The following is a 24,612-nucleotide window of genomic DNA, read 5'->3' as shown; positions in this document are numbered from 1 at the left end:
TCCAAATGAAGAAACAATAAACAAGATACATTTTTTTAAGTGAGCGGAAATTTTAATATTTACCATTTTTTCTATATTCTGAATTTGCATATCTGCTGTTCACATCTCATGAGGAATAAGGCAAAGCAGCTCTCCCACTGAGGAGATAATGTTCAGACACAGCATATGACTTTTAGGAGCTTAAATATAATTAAAGCTCATACTGTCAATTTTGATTCATGTTGGAATTGAGAAAATAAGCACATTTTCTTTCAGCCAAAAGCATCTCTCTTGCTTAGGTGCAAAGCCTCTGTAACTTTGTTATCTTCACAATTATTAGAACCACGATCTGTCTAAAGGATGAGTAAGAAGCTTTAATAAACTCATCTATTCTCAACAGATACAAAGACTTGGTAGAAATGTTTTCTCTCTCATAAAATTAGTGCTAGAAATATGGAATAAACAGCCCTTTTTCTATAAATACACACCTACACGTTAGCAAAAGTGCTTTATTTGGCTAAGCAACCACAAAAATAACATTAACCTCCGTTGACCTACAAATGTAACTAATATATCCATGAAAATCATTCATAGGTCTTTAGTAACAGGCAGCTTGATCTGCAAGGGCAGGCTCTTCATGGTTCTTCAGTAATTCTGCTGATTCCTGCTCATACTCAGGAGACGACGCCATGTTTTCTGCCCGTCTGGATGAAAGCGTCGACACAGCGGTCGATGTCTTCGTCTGTGTGCGCCGCTGAAATCTGAACGCGGATTCTGGCTTTGCCCTTTGGTACGACGGGGTATGAGAAACCAATCACATACACTCCTGTGGAGGGAAGAGACGTGTTAACAGAGACAGCGCAGCGTGGTTCAGTCATGTCAGGACACGTGTGGCGTGGAAGCAGCAGGTGTAAATGAGGCCACATTTTATCATGAGAGATGCACCAAAAGCAATTTTCTTGTCCGATTGTGAGTTTTTAAAAGTCTGAAAGGCCAGTTCTGATTTTCTTTCTAAGAACTATAATTTACAGCTACACAAACATTTTGTAACTTTTCTTTAATGAACAATTCAATCGTATGTTTATAATTAAACATGACAATTAACTATCTAATAACTAGGTGAAGGTCTCTCTCTCTCTCTCTCTCTCTCTCTCTCTCTCTCTCTCTCTCTCTCTCTCTCTGAACGAGGGTCAACAGAAATCATGTGACTGGTTACAGGTGAAGATTCATAAAGCTCCTCAACGATGGAAGATGATTATTATTTATTATTGATGGCCACGTGTGTGCGAGGCGCAGCAGCAGTTCAGTGAGGCAGCATCAGTTTAGCTGCTTTAGCTTTGCTAGCTTGTTGAAAGTGGACATGTTCGGCGGGACGATGGTGATAAAGTGTCTGATATTACAGAATATTTTTGTGGTTGTTCCTCCATGGCCTACTTTGGCCTTACATGTATTCAAAGTTTTGTGTCTTCCTCTCTCAGGGTGAAGAACATTCACACCAAGGCAAATTGTGCGTCTGTGTAGCTGTGTCTGTGCTGTTGTGTGCGCTACATGAACAATCATGTGGCGGATGAGTGTAAATCTGGTCAGCACAGAATCAGATATCTGAGACTGGGTCAGGGCACTGATCACAGCGGGTCACGCCTTTTCCGATCACCTGCCGATTGATCTGTGCATCTCTATTGACAATATAAAACAAAACGAGACACAATCAGCTGTTTTCAGCCCACTGAGTCTGGTTTTCACCGCGGCCTCACCGAGCTTCAGCATGTCGTCGGCCATGAGAGAGGCCAGCCGCGCGTCGCCCAGCATCACAGGACAGATGGGGTGAGCTGTGCCTGCGATGGTGAAACCAGCCTGCGTCATTTTGTTCCTGAACCTGCGAGGACACCACAGAGGAAAATATTACAGTCATGATCACAGACACATTTACAGTTTCAGCTGTAACCACAAAACAGCAGAAATCCAGCCGGAAAACCTTTTTATATATATATATATATATATATATATATATATATATATATATATATATATATATATATATATATATATATATATATATATATATATATATATATATATAAAAATAAACGTCAACGCAGCCTTTGTCAATGTAAGAAATTCTGCCACGCACAGGTTAGTACGTATGAACATGTCAGTGTAGCTGCTGTTGGACTGTTTGTGGTAAAAGTTTTGTCTTTGGTTTTTTTTCTGCCTTCTGTGTTTACATTTTCATGAATGTATCAACAAACACTTATAAAGTTCTTCCAGATGAGGCGTCTGTAAATTCTAACTTTCAATAATCATTCTGAGCAGATGCTTTAGCGTCTACGCAGTGAGTACTTTACAGTTGCATAATGTGGCCTGCAGGCTGTATGTGGGTGTTACTGAGCAAGGTCAAGGAACAAGATGAGAGGAAATCATTTATTCCCAGTTCACATTTAGAACCACTCTGCTGCCAGTACAAATATTAGCTCATTTGGTTCATGTTCAAGAACAAATAAAACACACTGTATCATGTATATTGATATTATAATGTATGTTTTTTGACAGAAGGCTGAATAAGTCTGCTGTCAAGAAAAAAAAACAAGAAACGATCCTTTTAGACCTGACCACAACTTCCAATGTTTTCAATAGTTGTTAGTGAACAAATACACAAAAAATAAAGTAAAAAAGGCAACTTAATGTAAAAAAACAAACCAAACAAAAAAAAGTCTGGCTTGTTACCGCTGACACACTAACACTGATAAGCCTTTAGTGGGCGTCTCTGACTAACAGAAAACCACAAAAGCAGATAGCCCCACCCCCCTCCCTGTAGAACAAACGCACCTCATGGTTTTGGCCGTCATGCTCTGTGCAATCTCATTGGAGGCGAGCAGCAGCTCCACAGCCTTGGTGGCGCAGCCCACCACAGGAGGGGGGAGGGAGTTGGAGAACAGATATGGCCGTGAACGCTGCCTCAGCAGGTCGATGAGAGGCTTGGGGCCAACCGTGTAGCCACCTGAAAAAACAGCAGGACGCAGAGAAAGGCTGATTTGGCGTGGAGCAGTTACACCGTCTCTATTAGCACCATAATAACAGCGCTTTGTTAAAGCCTCACTCATCAAAGAGACCAGCTGGAGAAGACAGTCCAACATCTAACAAGCTACAGACCCAAGTGTTGAGCTGGTGGAGACTAAAAACAGAGCAAAAAGGAGATTGACTACTGGACTTACCTCCAGCAGGCGACCAGAGATACGAATGAATAATAATGCTGCTTTGTGTCTGTTTACCAACATGCTCCCCTTCAAACACTATATAAGACGATAAAAAGCCTGACGCTGCGGACGTACCAGCTGCTCCTCCCAGCGCTTTCCCCAGGGTGGAGTTTACAATGTGAACTCTGTCCATCACTCCCAGGAGCTCGTCTGTTCCTCTGCAAATCACAGGCAGTCGTACTGTTAGTTTATGGCCTACTAATGAAGATTGAACTTGACTTTATTGAAGCCCCTTTGTAAACAGCTGCATCTCACCGTTCCTGACTTTGACTAGTGGCGTGAGTTTGTCATCACAGTGATCTGACAAATCGTATAAGAACACATGAGGACTCAAGTGGGGATAACTTAAAATATGTCCCATCTTTTCTCCCTCCTACTTAGTCCTTATTACAGTACATATAACAAAACCTCAAACAATGTTCAAGTTCTTTTACTTCCATCTTTGTTTTTGTAATATTAAATACGTAATGTCATTGAATTCAGTGCAACTTAAAATCCTAAAGACACAGGTCACTGGTGATGTCCTGATTCAACATGACAGCTGAAATGAAACACGAGGAGACTATTCAGCAGTGCTCAAAACTGAAATGTTTTTTTGTCTTTCCTGCAACCGGAGTGTCTTAGAAAAAGGACAGAAGTCAAACAGAGGAATTTCCATATTCCTCCACTGATACACCATAATTAAACCATTGGTTAATTTGTAAAAATATTCTGTAAATTCTTTGCATTTTGGAGGAGTCTCACTCACCTGCCGCGGTGGCCCAGAAAGCCGGTGGCGTGACATTCATCTATAAACACCATGGCTCCGTACTGTTCAGCCAGGTCACAGATTCCCTGTAAGGGAGCCACGTCTCCATCCATGGAGAAGACTCCATCTGTGACTACCAGGCGCATACGAGACGACTGAGGAGGACAAATCACAGCGATCAGGCTCATCAATACTGTGCCCCTTCCCTGACCCTGTTACATCAGTGATACAGGTTTAATGCACCGTGGAACTCAAATGGAGATGATATGAGACTGACCTGAGTGAACTCCCTCTGAATGAGCCTATAAATAACGCATATGTCTCAGATGAAGACGTGATGAACATTTATCATTATAGTTTTATCTGCCCTGGTTTTGCCTTATGCAAATACGACGGACCCTGGGCCAAGCCCCGTCTCCCTTTGCTAACCTTCCTGCACCGAGGTTTCTGTTCTTGCATTCCTCATCATGGAGTTTACAGAGCGAACATGGGGCTGATTTAACTCAGCAACGAGTTTCCTGCAGCACAGGAGGAGATCCACACACCTGCGCCTCTTTGAGCTTGTTCTCCAGGTCACTGAGGTCCATGTGTTTGTAGCGCAGCCTCTTTGCTCGACACAGGCGGATCCCATCGATGATGGAGGCATGGTTTAGCTCATCGGACAGCACCGCATCATCGGGACCCAACAGGACCTGGTGTAAGAGTCATTTGATTCCTTACTGAGCATGATGGGAGACATCTACCTCATCTTGTCCCAGTGTGAAGTGTGACATACCTCAAACAGCCCAGCGTTGGCATCAAAACAGCTAGCATAGAGGATGCAGTCTTCCCTCTCGTGAAACTCTGCAAGCTTCTGCTCCAGGTTTTTGTGCAGATCCTACAAACCACAGCGTAAACTCAGTACCTCACTGAATGTAGCCGTTAGAGAGCAATGTGTTGTCATGAATGTGTTAAAGTGCTGTTTGACTGTATAAGCCATCGAACCTGTGTTCCACAGATGAACCTGACTGAGCTCAATCCAGCACCGTACAATTTAAGAGCATCAATCCCAGCCTGCACCACCTCTGGATGACTGGACAGTCCAAGGTAGTTGTTGGCACAGAAATTCAATATGCCTGAGAGAGAGAGAGAGAGAGAGAGAGAGTCATGGAGAACGTGAAACCAAAGGTAAAAAGCTCTTTGTTTGAATGTGTTATCTGCTTTCCAATTTAATCCAGAAGGACAATTACCTATGTGAGCAGCTCAACACCTACAATACAATTTCAGTCTGTATCATTTAACAAAAACAAAACAAACAAGCCAGAAGAGAAGAGAGAGTGACATTAACAGTGCACAGGACCGTGTCACTGCCATCCTGATGAGTGGAAAAGAGCCTGTGTCACACATGAGGGGTCCTGGCCTGAAGCCATTCATACATCAGCAGAGTCAATCCCTGGCAGAGGTTCATCCTGAGATGTAAATACTGACTGGCTGCTTTGCTGGCTCAGGCCAGGCTCAGTTTAAAGGGGCTCACGTTGATGTTTTAAACCATTTTAGGGACTTTCTCGTGCACATCAAGACAACATCGCGGCAGGGCGCCAACTGCAACTTATATATGGTGCGTTTAAGGACAAGGTCTCCGCTCCGTCACACTTAAACTTACTGCTGTTACCATAAACTACCACCACTTACTGCCACGACTGCCGTCCACGCTGATTTGCGGACCCTGCTTGGACGTGATGATCCTCTCCGCCTTCCACGTCCCGGCGGCTCGGATACCGTCGAGCTCGTTTTCCAGCACCGCTCTGGCCGCAGCACCGGCGGAATAAGTCCGCTTCGAAGCGGGGGTCGGGAGCCGCAGGACCCCCCGCACCGGATTCACCAAACTCCGGGCAGCTTTTCCGAGAGACATGACGGTGGTGCCGATGTGTTTTCGGTGTCAAACGCGCAGGAGAGGACTGCAGGCGTGGTTGCGTCATGTAATAGGGGTGGGCGTATGTGCGTCGGGCCAATCAGGTGGCAGAGCGCTTGGAAGGGTGGGTTGTTTTGTCCAATCAGATTTCAGGGAGTAATTACTACTCGCTGGTGCCGTTTCACTGTGGTGGCAACGTGTTGCTCAATATAAACTGTACTAAACTGCCCTTCTTGTTTTCTCTCCAACATTAAACTACTACACCTTTTATTGATAGCAAAGATCATTAACTATATTATTATTGTGTGACAATAAGAAAAAACATATCCCTTGTGTTTGGTTGTCATTATTAGCATGCTACACTCTCTCACACACACTTTACCCTCTGTGACCCCTAAAAGATTTCTCCTTGCTTTAATTTCATCTGAAGGGTAATTGACATGAATTCAAGATAAAACACAACTAACTCTGGTAAACATCAAATTGTATCCCATGTGTAAAGTGATAATAGGTTAGAATATATCTGCTCTGTTTTATGAAAATCTGTTGTCAGTGAAGTGTAAACTGCATAGTAATAATGTTTCTGTTTACTCACTGATTAATGAGACCCAAGCTGGTTTGTGACATATTCAGGACCAAACCCACGGGACAAATCTAATTAACAACAGACAGGAATCAAAAAACAAACAGACTTCCAGTTAATAGATTTAGTTTAATATATGACAGTAGTCTGTCATGACTTTCTGTTAAACTTCAAGTAAAACGTCTTCACAAGGGAGCGTTGGATGTAAAAAACCTCATCCAGTTTTCTTTCATCCTACATCAATAATGATGTGAAGCATCAGCCTGTTGCTTTATGTAACAGCTGAGCTTCTCTTACAAACAGGTTTACAGTGTTTGCTACTTTGACAGGGGAGTTTTTTCTGTAACCCATCATCATATTAGACAATATATATATACAACAGCAATATAATACATAATCTATGATGCAAAATGTTTTTTGTTTTTTCTTGTAACAATATCCTCTCTCTCCTTCAACAGCAGGAATGTAACCATATAAAATGTGCAAATGTTTGCATTCCACACATGGACAAACCCTCAAACAGCAATGTCAAGTAAAAACCTCTGGCCTTCATCAAACAATATTATTCTTATCAGTTAAAAAAAACACATTTGCTCCACAGTAAGTATACACAGTTATGATGTCTTTCCTCAAATATGAGTTGCCATTTCCCCATATATCCAATGTGCCATTCAACCACCTAAAAGACATCTTCATCTCTCCACCGATGGTGCAGGAGCTTCATGAGTATCGTTAGTTTGGCAGGTTTAAGTGTAGTTTAAGACTCGGAGTGGTTGGTGTCCTGTGAGGAAGCCCTTAGTGATGGCAGGCGCTCAGCTGCTTTCGCTCTCTCTGCCAAAAACCTGTCAAACTCTGCAGAGGAAGACGACCAGGGTTAGGTGACACAACACTTTATCAGTCATCTAAAGACTTTAATAAGTTAAAGTCTTGGGTTTATATTGATCCTTAGAGTAGTGAGCAGTTCTTGTAGTAGTTGTAGTGAAAAAACGTTTGGGTCAGAATAACCCAAAACCAATAAATGACCACATTTATCTAAATGTATTGTGCTACATATAAAATAAATTAAAATGTCATAGCTGGGTTTCTGTGCTGAAAACGTCTGAAAAGAGTAGCATGTAGCACCAGATGCTCATTTTTATTCAAGGCTCTAGTTCCACCTGCTGGTTGAATGCAGAATTATTTAGAAGCAGATAAAAGACTAATGGGTAGAAAAATAATTAAATGTATTTATGTAAAGAGTGAAGTAGTGCAAAATTTACTCAAAACCTCTCATTCAGCCTGTAGCTCCACGTGTAGCGAAAACACCAAAGTGCTGGGACGAGTTTGCAATGTGTGTAGACTAATATTATTAACAAACTACACACTGAGACAACTCCTCAGATGCTGCAGGTGAACATTTATCTCAAATACAAATAGTGAATTGTAACAGCTGCTCATTTTAAAACAGGAAGTAAAGTGTAAAGAGCCTCACCTTCACTGGTCACACCATCTGAGTCCTCGTAGTCATCATACTGCACCACAAACAGAAAAAAATATTGTTTTATATACATATACACAACGTGTGTGGTTAAAACAAGCAGAATTAGAAACCTGATGACAACATTAAAAAGAAGCAAAAGGGGCTTTACCACTTGATGCTTTATGTGCTTTATTATTTATTGTATATTTTATTAGTATTGTTGGCATTCCAGTGTTAAATGTCATTTTGATAAGTGAATAAATGTAACACAAACCACTCGTCATTGTTTTTGGGTGGATTTCACTGATAATAGTTTTAAATACATTTTGTAAAACATTTTTGACACATCTGTGTTACAGACTTAATGGTACCAGACCCCACACATATATAATACTTGGAAGGGAATTTACATGAAAATGTTGTCCTAGTTGGCAGCAGGGCTGTAATCAGTTAGCTTGGCTGCTATTTTCTCTCTTAACATTTGGTCTATACAACCTCAGAAAACAGTGAAATATGCTCAAGTAGCAGCAAAAAGCAGCAAATGCTCATTCTTGGGAAGCTGAACCTGGGAATGTTTGGCATTTTTGGTTAAAAAAATGACTGCAACAATTAATAGAGCAGCAAAACTGTTGATTAATTTTCTGTCAATGAACTAATCAATTAAATCCCAATTTGTTTCAGCTGTAGTTGCTCAGTCTGAATGCAGAGAAGATGCAGCATCGCAGAACTGTAAGTGAACGGCCTAATTTGGTTTCAAAGTGACCAAAACACTGGATGTTCAGAGGCATTTAAGTCTTTTTGTGATTGACTGTGGAAGCTTGCTTTGGTTTGAGCGTGAACTGAAGTGCAGAGCTCCGGGAGAAATTAAGTTAGTGAAGCTCTACAGTGAATTAAACGTGGAAATGAACCAGACATATCCATTAGTGAACCAAGACATGAGCAGAAAAATGTGTGCTAAAACAAGATAATATCTATTATGTTTATTGCTTTATTTTGAGTAAATGCATTTACCTCATCATCCAGCGCTAGCCATTTCTCAATATCATCCATTACATTGGACTGGTTGATAGGAATCTAAGAAAGAAAGCGGAGCACCAGGATGGTCAGTGCAGTTAAATACAAACTAATGATAAAATGTCATGACGATGTAACAAAGATAAAAACACACACACACACACACACATACACAGAAACATAAACCAAAAACAACCCCCACTAAAGAACAACCACATGTCGGTAAGCAAAGCACTGAGTGAAGATGATTACAGGTATGACAAAAATGAAGCATGTCAGGACAGTCCAAACCAAACACTGTCATGCTCTGTACTGGGCGTGGGAACAAAATTAAACTCCCAAAATATCTTTCCTGTCTTCACCACATACAAAAGCATGCAAACCATTGTTTTTTAAAAAAAATCTCAATACGTGAACCACCAAACCCAAAAAGTGATCCAAACAAAAGCAATCCAGACCACAGCGAGAAATTAAACTGCAACCTCATGACAAAACCAAGAGACAGAGGGCGTGGAGAGGTGAATCTATAACCAGGACACATTTGAGACACAGACCCACCATTCCCCTTTTAATCATCCAATCTAACTTTGGTGAGGAGCTGCGGCTGGAGGCAGGGCTGTCATCCTTCATGTACAGACAGAGAGTTCATTTAGGGAGGAGAGCAGTTTCTGAGACAAAGTAACACACGTTTCCTAATTGTTTCCTATGTCCTGACTGAAACTCACCCACGGCAGCACTTTTCCCCTGCACATAATACAGTTCAGACATTGTGCACAATATCATGAACATCTATAAAGAGAGTTTGTTACTCTGTTGAACACAACATCAAAATGTGAGGCTAATGATACAGTGAGTTTTGTTTTTCATGTCAAAAGCTAGAAATAATTCTTGAGCCAAACAAGCACTTAGTATTTTTTTCTCCTACTTGTCCCAAAGGTCATGTCAGAGATATGAAAAATTCAATCATGTCAGCTGATGAATCTTGTGACTAAACCTGTTAAACTGTGTCAAACCTGAATAACACGGCATCTTTGCTTACCGTTCCAGGGTTGTGTAGTCTGTTCTCCTGAGCTTGAGCCAGGCCGTCCACTGCAACATCACTCTGCTGGCTGAAACAGGAGATTTGTACACTGATTAACTGCCGTGTAAGATAATAATTCAGGTTAACACGCAGTGAAATACACATGGCACATATTCTGAAAAGGAATTAGACTGAGTAAGTCAAAATCTTACTCCAAAACAAAAGATCAAAACCTCTGTAAATGCCATACCTGAGAATTTACCCTGAACTACATGACTGCTCAGTAAGATTGTAACTGCAACACTGTGATATAACAAATCAACAAAATTTGCTTTGTTATTCCTACAGCATTCCTTTTAGTTCAGTGGTTCACAACCGTTCTTGTCTAATGTACCACCACGGCCATATCTGATTATCAAAGTACCTCTTCATCAGCGTCATCACTCACGTTCCAGATGTGGCCATGTTATTTAACACTAATGAATATCTAAAAGGTGGAAAATTGCTATGATAATTTGTTCATATGACTGAACTGGCAATGTCCAGGTTCTGTGTTTTACAACAGTGGCAGAAAGTATAGCTAACCATTTTAGCCATGAATCCCTCAATTTAGGCTTTCTCCCAGTGTATTCATTACTTTAGCTATTTTAACCATTTATCAACTAATTATAGCTAACTATATCACCCATCTATATATTACTCTTAGCGGACCATTTTAGCCATTTATACACTGATTTTAGCAAACTATATCAACTATCTACTCTTGGCTAACCATTTTAGCCGTTAATCCCTTAATTTAGGCTTTTTCACACTATTTTCATTACTTTATAGCTGTTTCAACAATTCCTCAAATAATTTTAGCTAACTATATCAACCATCTACTCTTAGCCAATCATTTTAGCCATTTATCCACTAATTTAAGCTAACCATATTAGCCGTTCATCCCTCTATTTAGGTCTTTTCACATTATTTTCATTACTTTTAGCTGATTTTTTCAATTAACTAATTGTAGCCAACCGTATCAACCATTTATCCACTACTTCTAACTTGTCACCCTTTCCCCACTACTTGCCAATTACCTATTTCAGCCTTTTCTATTACTGTGAGCTATTTCACCATATCTTCATGACATTTTACAAGCTAACTTTAACCATTTATGCGTTATCTTTACCTAATTCAACCACTACTTTAAGCTTTTTTACTATTTATCCAATACTTTAGCTAAGCATCTAGACTGTTTATCAAACACCTTTAGCTAATGCTTTCATCTGTTCATCTATCACTTTAAGCTAACTGTTTAAACTGCCTCAGCTCTCCTGAAACACTAGTCCATATACTCTCAAATACATCATGTAATGTTCAGTATGTCAGTTTTTCTTTTAAATTGTCATTTCTATCTTTTCAAATTAGTTGAGCTACTCTACAATCTTTGAACAACTGAATGAGTGTAATCAATGTCATCAAAGCTATGCTTTATAGTATTTCTCTACCTTGGGCTTGGTTGAGTGGAGACATTTATTTTCTGTGATAATGCATCATCTGATTCACTTGTACCTGCAAGAAGAACAACAGCAGGTAACAGAGGGTTAATTTTACAGTGCATAGAACCAGTACAAACACACTCTGTATGTATGAAGGCTTGTGCACAGCAATTACATAATTCATGTATTCACAACTACACATGAGCAATAAATAACAGACTTACTGAGTTTTGCCAACTGACTCGACAAACTGTCGCTGGTAACTGATGCAATTCCTGACTCCTGAGACTCAGCTGTAACATCGAGGTCTGTCAGGTTGACATACGTATGACTCTAAGAAACAAAGAGCAATGAATCAAAAATACCTCAATGCCTCCATTTCATAAAATCATGAGTGTTGAGCTGTTGAGAATAACAGCCAATCCATTAATTTTTGCCCTGTTCTTTACCTTCTGTGTTGTATTTTGACCATTTGTTATGCGTCTTTCAAACCTGTAAAAGGCAGAACAAAAGTATGTCATTATCAAACAGACAGATACAATTCTCTCATTTCGTCAATAACAAGTTAGTGCAATATAATAACAATAATAATAATAATAATAATAACAATGTAGTCAACCTGTGGTAGCGAGTGAAGGCGGTGTTCATTTCATCATTTGTCGCCAGTAACTCTTCAATCAGCTTCTCCTCACTGAGTCTGGGGACGATCTTCACTATCCTGTCTTGCATTTCCTTACAAACTGTGTATAACTGCTAATGACACAATCAAACATAGTATGTGTGGGTGGGGGGTCGAGGGGCCAGATGCAGCACAAAAACGTACATGGTACTAGATCAGTTAAGGGTAATGCCGTGTTACTCAGCATGAATGGATGGAAAATCATTTTCTTGCAACAGAAAGAGCAGAGAACACACATTATAATACATTATTATTTAAGTCTGTTCTTTATTTTATTTTATTTTTTTTACCTCCAGAAGCTCCATGTCTGCTTGTTTTACCGTGACAGGATCCAGCTGACTCATCATATCTGACATCATGGTCAGGTTGCTGCGCACCACTCCCAGCTCTACCTTCAGCCTTTTCACCTGGAATATCAATAGTATTTCCTAAATAAACACAGCTATAATAACTCCTTGCAAAGGCAAATATTGATTTCATAAGTGGTTGAGAAAGAGGATTATTTCACCTGAGTTGTGAGACAACCAACATCTGTGATTAAAAGCAGTACAGTGCTATTGAAATATCAAAACATGCCACTGAAAGGGAGCACAACCCATCACCTGGCTGGGAGTGAAGGCATTGGTTCCCTCTAGGGCCAGTTTGAGTTCAGAGGTCTGGGGCGGGATGAGCGGAGGTTTGGAAGAAAGGAGCACAGCAGGCAGAGTAGTGACAGCAGGCCCATTCCCAGGCAAAGTCTGGTAGGCAAAGGCACAGAAATGACCCAAAAGAAAAAAGACCAAAGGCGATAGATAGATAAGCACCGAGCTACCAGCAGTAAAACAAAGTGCAGTCAGTCATGTTTGAACCTTTTTGGGGCCTTGCACAGGTGAATAACCGTCCAGTTCTGTCATGGGGAACTCAAGCCCTTTCCTTCGCAGGTCTTCGTACACTGACACCACACCCGTGAGGTCGGGTGAGCTGCGGAATGCATCAGCCCACGCCTTGACAAGAGAAAACCACAAATTACTACCAGACAGCTGAGAGAGGCAACAGCAGCCTCATTTTTTGTTCCTTGTAGCCGCACCTCGTGCCTCACCTGTACGATGCCGAGCACCCTGTCATGCAGGACTAGTGGAGGGTTGTTTCTCGGGATGATTGACCGCACCAGAACCCCTTCTATAAAATCCCGGGTTGTCACCAGGATGTGAAACCTGTAGCCACAGTTCTTCACACAGGTCTCCAGGACCTGACGTCAGACGAACACAGCAAATCAAAGCATGTCTGATATCTGACTGTACCTGAATAAAACAAGACCAGAGTCTGCAGCGTGATGGCAAAGCCTGAGCTGTAAACAACACTCACAGTAAGTGCCAACATAACCTCCTTGAAGTTCTTATTCCCCACAATCCTTTTCTTTATGGCTCTGACTGCATCTTTAGGCCTGTAATCAGAACGGACAGAGACATGTAACCTCCAGAGGATCAGCTTGTTCCTGATGAAGACAGATAACGCACACACCCACACACACCCATACAGACACGCACACACACACACATTCACACATTCACATATACACACATACACACCCTTCCTCTGAGCTGTTGATCATATCACAGATTTCCATATTGAGAGCCCAGTCATCTGATGGAAGGCTGGAACTGGTCGCAGACTCTGAAAAATAACAAGAGAAATATGACACGACCAACAAATGTGAAACTGCTGACTTATAATAATTATTTCTTCTGACGCATGACAAACATCATTTTTCACAGTGCTAACAGTACATTTCATTTTCTGAAAGAAAAAACAGTAACAGTAATAATAGTCATTAAATAGTCAGTTAACAAATTAAGTTTGTGGTCATATGTGGTACTCCACAGGGTTCAATCTTAGGACCCTTATGAATCCTAATATATGAAAATGATATGAAATTTGTAGTTGATTGTGAGTCTTTAGTTCTATGCTGATGTGAGCTGAGATTTGTTGATGAGTTCAAGTATGTCTTTGACATAGAAAACATGCTAAGTCAAGAAATGTTTAAATTAGGTGCATAAATTACACAACTGTTTAATTTTAAAGAAAAGAATTCATATTAATTGCAATAAAATATTATATATGGTATATATAATATATTCTATATACAATCAGGAAATGGCTATGAATCTCATTTCTGTCACCATCCTCTTTCTGCTCACAGATTGTACAAAGATAATATGTAACATTAATGATTACAATAAAGGAACAGTTGCATGTATAATATAAATGTAGAAATGGCCAGGCACCAGACTTTTCACAGGTGTTTGAGTGAACTGGAGAAAGGCATAAGGATAATACTGGACAAAGTCAAATTCTGTTAAATTTCATATACTTTCCTTCAGAATGTGGGGGATGAAGTTTTTAGTAAAAATATACACTCTGTATAATGAGTGACACTGAGGCTGCAATCATTAAATATGCGTATCCACTTATTTTGATGACTAACTCTCTATTTCCATCAGTCAATGAAAACACTTGTGCAATGAATCATTAGGTTCCAGCCAAATATAAATCAAATTTGGGTCAGGAGGATGTCGGCCACTGTCTGTCCCTCCCAGCCACTGGCAGGTTCAACAGACACAATAACAACCAATCAATAGGCGCATCCGAGCCTCTTACTCCCGCCTCTGCCAAATCATTGTCCAGTGCAGGCGTCAGTCAAACCATAAGCCGCTGCTCTTCTGTCAGTCTTAATGAATTTCACTTGAATTCATCATTTTCATTTGTTGCAGTTATAGCCGCATTAGCGCATATGATAAAAGCCTTTCATGTAAAAGGGGGGGGGGGGGTCACCCGGACCTGCGTGGGGCTGTCCGAGGCGTAACGTCTGCTGCAAAGATGACTGAGTCTGGTTGAAGCGTTTGGTTTGGTCATTACAATGTAACGATGCGACGGTAATAAAACGGCTCACCGATCCGCTGCCCCACCGGCGTGCTGAACGGATTCCCCATTAAAAACTCCATGTTGAGGGCGGTGAGGGCGGTGAGGGCCCAGCTGAGCGCCGATGTCCCCGGGCTGAGCCGTACGCAACAACGAGCCCGGCCGCTCCTGCAGACTGCCGCTGCCGCTGCCGCTGCTGCCGCTGCTCACACAACAAAGTGGGCCACTAGTTGAACTGCGTCATACTTTAAAGGGAAAGCAGCCTGCAATTATCCCATAGGCGGTGCAGTCATCCTGGTTCACCACAACTGCGCCCCACACAGGCAGTGATCCCTTCTGCACTCAGCTCTGAAAAAGTGGCGTTAATAAGTCATTTCTGTCTTTGTATCAGCTATTCCGAGATAAATTCAAATACTGTATACATGAAGAATTTCATCTGTTACTATGAAAACTGAAGAGACACATGATGTATGCTGAAATACATATATACTGTCTTTCATGTAAATCATTTGTAAAAAGAAAAATGGACACAGAAAATCTACTTGTACATGACACGTTTGTTAAAGTTAAACTCACACAGGACAAAGTAATAATACAAAGGCTGAAATTTCTATATGTTTAGTCTGTGTCAAGCTTATAGTCATGCTCCATGTAGACCATGTTTTATGGTTAAAAGCTCCAAAGAAAGGGAGTAGGTCTCAAGTGTCAAGAATGTACTGTCAAACGTGCCTGTCGAGTGTGACCATGACTAAATGAATATGGGTGGATCTGATGGGTCAGAACATGAACTCATAATGCGTCACGTTTTCCACAAATCTCCATGCTTGTGTTGTTTGTTTTCTGCCACATGGGCGCACTGTTTGATTTTACATCTCACTGTATCAGGTTATGCTGCTCAGTGCTTTCTGCTGACCTCCTGCCAATGCTCAATAAAAAGGCAAACTGCCCTCAGGGGCCTTGGACTCGAGGTCCCTGTCAGGTTATTGTGTGTCAACTGGTTTGTGCTTATTTAATTGAAAGTTGGATTGGGAATATGCCACATTAAATCACAGCACCAGCTGACCTGAGAAGGGCCCTAAGTGCTGATTTATTATCTGATATTGTGGCCTCACCTTGAAGAGGGTCATTGTTTAGAAGTGTTTTAAGACCTTTGTTAATTCTTATGATGCTAACATGTTGCATATTCAAAATTAAAAACTGTGCACATTGCACAGAGTTCGAACAACAGAGGGTTAAGAGGCCCAGCAGCTCATTTTTGCTCTGGGCAGGTTAGTGTAGCTTCACTTACACTAAACAAACACTCCTGTCTGAACTCTAAGACCTCTGAATATTTATGTCCATGTGGTGCATTCACTAATCTTCCAGAGCATCTATAAAAGGAACAAAATACAGGGATGAGTTTGTGCATTTCCTAAAAATGACAGACTGTTTACACACAGAAATGTTACTCTCACTGACACTGGGGAGCTGCATTAGTTGTTTGATCATGGTCTCGATGTGACTCAGACACAGTGACTCACCGGCCAGTCAGCAACAGAGATTATTGCTTCTACTCTCACTGCTGATGCACAGCCCTCTCCTCTGTTTACACCAGCAGAGATGATGCTGTTCTGACCATTAAAAAGAACTCGTGTGGGTGATGATCAAAGAACAGATGAAATACAGACCGTTTATAATTTTCACACATTTCCTTCAAGAAAAGACGTGTCCATTATTTTGAGGTGTAGTCTGACCTGATGGAGGGTTTTGTTTGATCTTGCAGAGACAGAAAGGAGCTCACAGTCTTTACATTGTGTGGAGAATCCAATGAGTCTGAAGTTACTGTAGTTAAATCTCTTGGCATTTGTCAAAAGTTGGGAACAGAGAGAGTAGAAAATTCAGATAATGTGGGGAAATCTGTGGAGAGATTACAGTTGTCCAGCTATAACAGCTAATCTATGACCTAAAACGGAGCAGTAAACAGAAAATATTTTATTAACAGCATTGGTGTACTTTCTTCTGTACATAGAAATTCATCAACACAAGAGAAAAACTGTAAAAACCCAGGCCATTCAGCTGTGTAGGATAAGATCAGAGCCCACACCATGACACCAAAACATACAGTAGCTCTATGCATACATTTATCTTTACACTATATTGTTTACATTATATTATCCAATGGTCACATACATGTTTCTCAAATAAACTCAGCCTATCAGCCTAAGATGTGTTAAACTTAGACTTTTTACCAAATATTGTTCATATCTAATTCAAGTTTCTAGTTTTATCTGTTATTTAGTTTAAATTATGTGCATATGCTGCATATCATTCTGTTGCCATGGCGCCGCGGATGGCTGCCTCGGTGTGTTGGTGCGCATTTTTTTGCCTTATTTTCTTTATAAATCCAGTTTTCTGCTTTGGTTTCCGGAGCTCTTTCACCAGAGAAGAGCTCATTAACATCAGAGAAACAACTCCAGTGGATTTTTTCCCACCTTTCTCGACTCACCTGTGGGATTATTGGACATTTTGGTCAGAGGTCACTGACCGTTGCTCTCGCAGTGAAACACCGGAGGAGAGGAAAACGTGCCGGTGCGCATGCGCGTCTCCGCCGGCGCGGACTCCGCACACCTCTCCCAGGTATCTTTCTCTCCAAGGTGCGTTCACTGCCCAACAAACTGGATGAACTTCAGCTACTGGTGCAGAAGAACAGAGACTTTTCTTCATCTGCCGTCCTGTGCTTCACGGAGACGTGGCTGTGTGGATCGATCCGGACTCTGCGCTGGAGCTGGCCGGCTTCCAACTCTTCAGAGCGGATCGCGACTCAGAGCTGTCCGGCAAAACCAAAGGTGGAGGAATCTGCTTTTATGCAAACAGTGGCTGGTGCAGAGACGTGACAGTGATCCTGCAGCACTGTTCTCCTGACCTGGAGACTTTCATCATAAACTGCAGGCCCTTCTACTCCCCCCGTGAGTTCACCTCATTCATCCTGGTCAGTGTTTACATCCCACCACAGGCCAACGTGCAGGAGGCACAGCGGGCGCTCGCAGACCAGATACTGTGTGTGGAGGAAAAGGAGGAAGCTTTCAGGAGTGGGGACAGGGACAAGTTTAAAGAGTCCAAGTACAGGTTTAGCAAAGCGGTGAGAGAAGCTAAACGACTGTACTCTGAGAAACTTCAGCTCCAGTTCTCAGCCAACGACTCTGCTTCTGTCTGGAAAGGGCTCAGAAAGATCACAAACTACAAACCTAAACCCCCCCACTCCACTAACGACTTCCGTCTGGCCAACGATCTGAATGAGTTCTACTGCCGCTTTGAAAGACAGTGGGACAAGCCTGACACTAACCTCCACATCAGAGCCACATCAGAACCCCCCTCCTCCTCCTCTACCAAAGGAACGTCTCTCTCTATCCTGGACAGAGATGTCAACAGGCTTTTTAAGAAGCAGAACCCCCGCAAAGCAGCCGGTCCTGACTCTGTCTCTCCATCATCCCTGAAGCACTGTGCTGATCAGCTGTCTCCAGTGTTCACAGACATCTTCAACACCTCACTGGAGACCTGCCACGTGCCAGCCTGCTTCAAATCCTCCACCATCATCCCTGTCCCCAAAAAACCAAGGCCCACAGGACTAAATGACTATAGACCCATTGCCCTGACCTCTGTGGTCATGAAATCATTTGAGCGCCTTGTCCTGTCCCACCTCAAATCCATCACTGACCCACTCCTGGACCCCCTGCAGTTCGCCTACAGAGCCAACAGGTCTGTAGACGACGCCGTCAACATGGTTCTCCACTTCATCCTCCAGCACCTGGACTCCTCAGGGACCTATGCCAGGATCCTGTTTGTGGACTTCAGCTCTGCCTTCAACACCATCATCCCGGCTCTGCTGCAGGACAAGCTCTCCCAGCTGAGCGTGCCTGACTCCACCTGCAGGTGGATCACCGACTTCCTGTCTGACAGGAGGCAGCACGTGAAGCTAGGAAAGCATGTGTCTGACTCCCAGGCCATCAGCACTGGATCCCCGCAAGGCTGCGTTCTTTCTCCTCTGCTCTTCTCCCTGTACACCAACACCTGCACCTCCAGCCATCAGTCTGTCAAGCTCCTGAAGTTTGCAGACGACACCACTCTCATTGGACTCATCTCTGATGGCGATGAGTCTGCCTACAGGTGGGAGACTGACCGTCTGGTGACCTGGTGCAGGCAGAACAACCTAGAGCTAAACGCTCTGAAGACAGTGGAAATGATAGTGGACTTCAGGAAGAGCCCAGCCCCACCCACCCCCATCTCCCTGTGTGACTCCCCCGTGGCTACCGTGGAGCATTTTCGCTTCTTGGAAACCACCATCACACAGGATCTCAAATGGGAGCTAAACATCAGCTCCCTCATCAAAAAAGCTCAGCAGAGGATGTATTTCCTGAGGCAGTTGAAGAAGTTCAACCTGCCAAGGACTATGATGGTGAACTTCTACACCTCCATCATTGAGTCCATCCTCACCTCCTCCATCACCATCTGGTACGCTGCTGCCACGGAGAGGGACAATAACAGACTGCAGCGTATCATCCACTCTGCTGAGAGGGTGATTGGCTGCAATCTTCCGTCCCTCCAGGACCTGTACGCCTCAAGGACTCTGAGGCGTGCAGGGAAGATTGTAGCTGACTCCTCCCACCCTGGACACAAACTCTTTGTGACACTCCCCTCTGGCAGGAGGCTGCGGTCCTTCAGGACCAAAACCTCTCGCCACAAAAATAGCTTCTTCCCATCTGCTATTAGCCTCATCAACAAGGCTAGAGAGCCCCACTGCTGCTGATCAATTGCACCAATCACCAGAAAAAATTCCTTGTATGTGAAAACATACTTGGCAATAAAACTGATTCTGATTCTGATTCTGATATTCCTAATAAAGATGTAGGTAATCAAATTGTCACAAACTGACACAAACTGTATTATTCCAGTTATAGTGGACAGGTAGGAGGGAAACTCTACATTGTAAAGTTCATTATGAGCTTGAGCTCTGTCCTTTTCTGTCCGCACATGTTGATGGATGAAACCTGTGCAGGTGAGAAGTGACCGTCAGGACTGACATGGTGTTAGAACCTGAAGGTGCATGGTTGCCATGTTTGGTTTCCAGGTGCATCATTTAAACCTGGTCATCTTCTCAAAAGTGAACAACTTTCCAACGGCAGAAGAAAACGATTTCAAGCTTCCACTCGATGATTTCCTTGAAAAGCGACCTTGAAAGTGAAGATCGACTTTCACCTACAAAAGAACTTCTTCCAAGACAGAAGTGAGATTTTTACACATGTTAAACCCATGTTGTTTTCAATGTGTTTTGCTGCTGAGACGTTCAGAAAGTCCAACATCAAGTGGATGTTACTGCCAATATTGGCAATATTTAAGTGTAAATTAATCAAATGACACTGACGTTTGAATGTTTGGACAAAAGTTTGAAATAGGAAAGCACAAGCTACTCTTAGTTTGTTTTATTCTGACCATCCCCCTAATGCACAAATAAATGCCTTAAATAGTGGGTCTACTTGTAATAACAACCGTATTAAATCAGTACTATTAATACTTATTATTTTAATTCCTTTACTTTATTTTAATTCCTGTATATATATATATATAAATTATAATAAAAATGTATAGTGATATTGTTTATTGTGCACATTTTCTAAAAGATTTGGAGTTAATTAAACTGAGAAACAACATAACATGACTCAGGTCATTTCATATTTTTATAAATTGAGCTGTATGGGGTCAAAGTTCAGATATTCATTGAGCCAGTGATACATAAGGCTTTGACATTTAATCTGGGTGCTGTGTCTCCAAATCTATGACAATATATTATGAAAGTCCATTAAGAACTTTACATCCTTCAAATGTATAAACAATAATTACGACATGTTAATCAGTCTTCACAAATAGATTCTGATTGAATGTCTTCAGTTCGCTGTTAACATGTATTCAGTAATGTTACAATACACTCTATTCTGTACACTTAAACTTTATTGGTGCTCATACTGTATAAGGCCTCTTTCTACTTAACACTTAACTATTTTATTTACTGCAGATATTCGTGTACTTCGTGATATGACTTTTATGTGGAGTATTATTGAAATGTGGTACTTTTCATTCAATGATGTGATGCATTTCCATGAGGTTATTATAGTAAAACTGTTCATGGTTTGTTTATGTGATGTGGAGCAGAGGTCTACAGGTTGTATTTGTTTCCACCCTCAGATGGAGCAACACCACACCTGGACGAAGCTCTACATTCCAGACCCCAACCATCCAACCAGCCTACGACCCATCCTCCAGAGGGTTACAGCAGCAGCATCCCACAGTGGCTCCCCCCTTGGTTTTCCCTCCTCTTCTCACTCCTCCCCTTGCTCTTCTTCTTGCTCCTTTTTCCCTATTCTTTCCCCTAGCTCTTCTTCTAACTCTTGTTCTTCCTCTACATCCTTTTTCCCTAGGCTCTCCCCCAGCTCCTCCCAGAGCTCTTACCCTAACTCCCCCACCCCACAGACAGAAGAGGAACACAGGGCTGTTGTTACACTTGAGCTGCTCAAGCAGTCTGTGGAAGCATGCCCCCCAGAAGTACCTGAGGTTCCCAGGAAGCCTGTGGCAGTGTGCCCCCCTGAAACCCCTGAAGTACTGAGGGAGCCTATGGAAGTGTGCCACCCAGACTCATCCAGTGAGCCGGGGTTGTTTGGGAACTGGCCAGAGCCAGAGTGGGCGAAGAATGTCAGGCTGGTCATGGAGAGGAGAGAACCCTTCGACAGACGGGGGTGCAAGAGACCAGCAGATTCCTTTTACATAGAGCGTATGACGGATGAGCTTCTGGGTAAGTCTCCAGATAAACGCGTTTGTCCCTTTCCTGAATATGTATTTGATTTGAGTGACTTTCTTTGAGTAACTTTAAATTTTAAAATGAATCTATTTTAACTGAATTTATCTGAATCAATTTAAATTACATTTATTTAAATCACTCTGCACTGAACTTGAATAATAATTATTATTATTTGAATTGAATGAATGTGATTTTAATTGAATTTCTTTAAATCAATTTGAATTAAACTTAAAGGCCTTGCTTTGAATTGCTTTTCTTTATTTGAATTAAATTAATTAGATTTATTTGAATTGAATTACTTTGTAGTGATTTTGTTATGACTTGTACTAATTTACAGGCTTGGACCCCGCAGTGGATTCTTACACAGACTAGCAGGTGTAACAATAAAAGATGGATTTATTGTTTAATCACAGCAGTTCAGAACAGTCAGAGTTTCATTTGTGGGGAATGAGCAGGGGAGTGGCCACAGTGGGAAGCAGAGCAATGTGGCGGACAGAGTCAGCAACCGGGGCTTTTCAACAGGCTTGTCAGTGATGAGCTGCAGGTGTGTCAGGCTGCTGGTGCTGTGGCCACGCCCCTGCTAGGAGAGAGAGGGAGAGCAGACACACACACACACACACACACACACACACGGGAGGAGGAGACACAGGGAAAAAGAGACAAGGACAAGAATACCTGGGGAGCAGGCTGAGGTCCAAGCAGAACCCTGACAGATTTTAAAAAATGTATTTACTTTGAATTGATTTGAAATAAAAGACTTGAATTCAACTGAATTATATCAAATTGCATTAGATTAAAGGATGGTGCAACAGTGAGAAGTGTGTTCTTGTTGCTGCACCATGCCTCAGGCAGGGTGTGTGAACTGGGAGGGAGAGCGTGAACCTCCAACACGTTTCGACCTCCCAGTGAAGCTCCTCTGTGAGAGAGAAAGAAAAGGATGGCGACGCCACGTCAAGGAGGTCCAAATGTTTGTCGACGCCCACCCTAGAACAAGAGGAGTCTGCAGCGACAAGGGAGGCAAGGAGAGGAGAAGAGAAGTGAGGCGAGGAGTGGCGATGAGAGGAGTGGCAAGGCGAAGAATGAAGAGGCAAGGAAAGGAACATGGAGAGGAGAGGAGAAGGGAGGAAAGAAGGGGTGAGAAGAGGAGTGGCAAGGTGAGGAGAAGAGAGGAGAGGCATGGAGAGGAGAGAAGAGGAGAGGAGAAGCGTGGAGAGGTGAGGAGAGGTGAAGAGAGGAGAGACAAGGCAAGGAAAGCAGAGGCAAGGAGAGGAGTGAAGTGGCGAGGAGAGGAGAAGTGAGGTGAGAAAAGGAGAGGAGAAGATAGGAGAGGAAAGGAAAGGAGGCGGGAGGGCAATGTGGCGTACGAACCCTCTGATGTAAAAGGTAACTCAAAGATATGCAACCCCCCACAATCCCTCCACGTCAGGTGAAAGAGTTTCCTTTATGCTACACGCTTCAGGTATTAATAATTTTCCATTTTTTTGTGAAAGTTTCAGTTGTCTAATGATGAATATTTGAAGTCTAAAATCTGTTGACCTGATTGTTCTGATAATCATGAGCGCTCACTGTCCTCCAGTGGTCACAGCAGGGAACTGCAACACTAATCTAACTGCAGTGAGACGCAGTGCTAGTATTGTAAAATATTTATTGATATGAATATATAGGACTCATTATATGTGTGATTATATATATATTATATATATGAGATAGTGGGGAGCACATTTCTGGATAGTGGTACCACTGTTGGTTTAGATTTAAGTTATGTTTCAGAGATAAAAACCTGACTGGTCTCTGATTGAAACAGACATTGTTACACCTGAGCAGTTTCCTAATCCTCCAACCCTCCACGCAGCCACAGCCATGATAAGACACTGCGATTAGGACGTTTAGCCACAGATATCCACAGATATGCTTGAAACCTTTTCCTTCATTGCCATCTCTCTCCCTTCACTCCACACATCCTTTCATCCCTGTCACAGCTCTCGGCAGCTGACATGCGCACACACAGATCTCTCACTTACTTCTCCCTGGAGTAAATGTGACAGACAATTTCCAGTGGGACAAAATATAAACTGCTGGAGGATGTGCTGTGCAACACTCCTTACATGCATGAGTCAAAGCTGTAAAAAAAAAAAAGAGAGAGAGGAAGGCGAGAGAAAGAATAGTCTTAAATTGGTGAAGCCTGCTATCTTTGCAGACACTGTGTCAACCAGCGCAGCGTACAAGACCAAGCTGCTTTTTCTCTACCATCCAATTAGAGTGGGTTGGCAGTAACTTGTCTATATTCACAGTGTGGAGGCCCCTGATTAGGCTTCTCAGCCTGCAAATTAAATACAGTGGAGAGCGCTGCTCGCCTGTGCACAGGTCTGCTAATCTGCAACCAGCTGTGACAGCCTTTATCAACTGCCATGAGAGTGAAACCACAAAACAGACCAACTAACGGCAGGGAAAAGAGGCTCAGGCTGAAGCTGTATGGACAGTAGCAGACTATATGTTTAAATGATGCATACATGTGAATTTCTCTCTGCCACAAGGTAAAAGGCTCCTGTGCATCATTTTCTTCAGACAAAATGTTCAATCAGGAGCCATGTAAAGGACAGTGGTTTTGCTATTGGAGGCAACACATCTCGAAGTCCACTGTATGAATCATACGTGGCTGCAGTGTGTATCATTGTGTGTGTTTGTGTGTGTGTGTGTGTGTGTGTGTATGAGAGGTGAAGGCTGAGGTAAGTTACGTGGAACTGATACCATCTGGTTTTCTCTTCACTACAGTGAACAT

At 42.3% G+C, this 24,612-nt stretch overlaps 3 protein-coding genes across 10 annotated transcripts; 1 reads left to right on the top strand and 2 right to left on the bottom strand.

Annotated features, from left to right (window-relative positions):
* Positions 1–30: 30 nt before the first annotated feature.
* Positions 31–5,932, bottom strand: gcat (glycine C-acetyltransferase). The gene is made up of 9 exons (XM_071474520.1): positions 5,653–5,932; positions 4,966–5,096; positions 4,757–4,858; positions 4,527–4,673; positions 3,982–4,136; positions 3,309–3,391; positions 2,806–2,977; positions 1,734–1,855; positions 31–805 (listed from the first exon to the last, which is right to left on the bottom strand). The coding sequence occupies exons 1-9, from the start codon at positions 5,870–5,872 to the stop codon at positions 654–656; spliced, it is 1,284 nt and encodes a 427-aa protein (XP_071330621.1). The 5' UTR covers positions 5,873–5,932; the 3' UTR covers positions 31–653.
* A 632-nt stretch (positions 5,933–6,564) lies between these two features.
* Positions 6,565–15,240, bottom strand: tom1 (target of myb1 membrane trafficking protein). 6 transcript variants are annotated; one of them, XM_071474483.1, is made up of 16 exons: positions 15,039–15,240; positions 13,678–13,762; positions 13,454–13,532; positions 13,188–13,337; positions 12,958–13,092; positions 12,712–12,846; positions 12,400–12,516; positions 12,050–12,183; positions 11,880–11,922; positions 11,655–11,763; positions 11,440–11,503; positions 9,968–10,037; positions 9,487–9,552; positions 8,926–8,988; positions 7,927–7,966; positions 6,565–7,307 (listed from the first exon to the last, which is right to left on the bottom strand). In XM_071474483.1, exons 1-16 carry the CDS (start codon positions 15,088–15,090, stop codon positions 7,213–7,215), a joined length of 1,437 nt encoding a protein of 478 aa, XP_071330584.1. In that variant the 5' UTR covers positions 15,091–15,240; the 3' UTR covers positions 6,565–7,212. The 6 variants fall into 6 exon arrangements, with proteins under 6 accessions (XP_071330584.1, XP_071330586.1, XP_071330587.1 ...); XM_071474484.1 differs by having other exon boundaries at positions 7,070–7,307; positions 12,050–12,180; XM_071474485.1 differs by lacking the exon at positions 9,487–9,552.
* Positions 15,241–20,133: 4,893 nt separating this feature from the next.
* Positions 20,134–22,453, top strand: LOC139608910 (uncharacterized). Of its 3 annotated transcripts, XR_011685114.1 has the most exons (4): positions 20,134–20,267; positions 21,224–21,341; positions 21,457–21,827; positions 22,171–22,448. XR_011685114.1 is itself a non-coding variant. In XM_071463058.1 (3 exons), the coding sequence occupies exons 1-3, from the start codon at positions 20,194–20,196 to the stop codon at positions 22,203–22,205; spliced, it is 480 nt and encodes a 159-aa protein (XP_071319159.1). In that variant the 5' UTR covers positions 20,134–20,193; the 3' UTR covers positions 22,206–22,453. The 3 variants fall into 3 exon arrangements, 2 of the variants coding, with proteins under 2 accessions (XP_071319159.1, XP_071319150.1); XM_071463058.1 differs by lacking the exon at positions 21,224–21,341 and having other exon boundaries at positions 22,171–22,453; XM_071463049.1 differs by having other exon boundaries at positions 21,224–21,827; positions 22,171–22,445.
* The last annotated feature ends 2,159 nt before the right edge of the window (positions 22,454–24,612 follow it).

Source organism: Trachinotus anak, unplaced genomic scaffold (genome assembly GCF_046630095.1).
Source record: "Trachinotus anak isolate AG129_WGS33_773 ecotype Australia unplaced genomic scaffold, CSIRO_AGI_Tana_v1 ptg000003l, whole genome shotgun sequence".
Classification (NCBI taxonomy): Eukaryota; Metazoa; Chordata; class Actinopteri; order Carangiformes; family Carangidae; genus Trachinotus; species Trachinotus anak.
The sequence above is the reverse complement of the archived record's forward strand: the minus strand, read 5'-3'. Positions and strand labels throughout refer to the sequence as shown.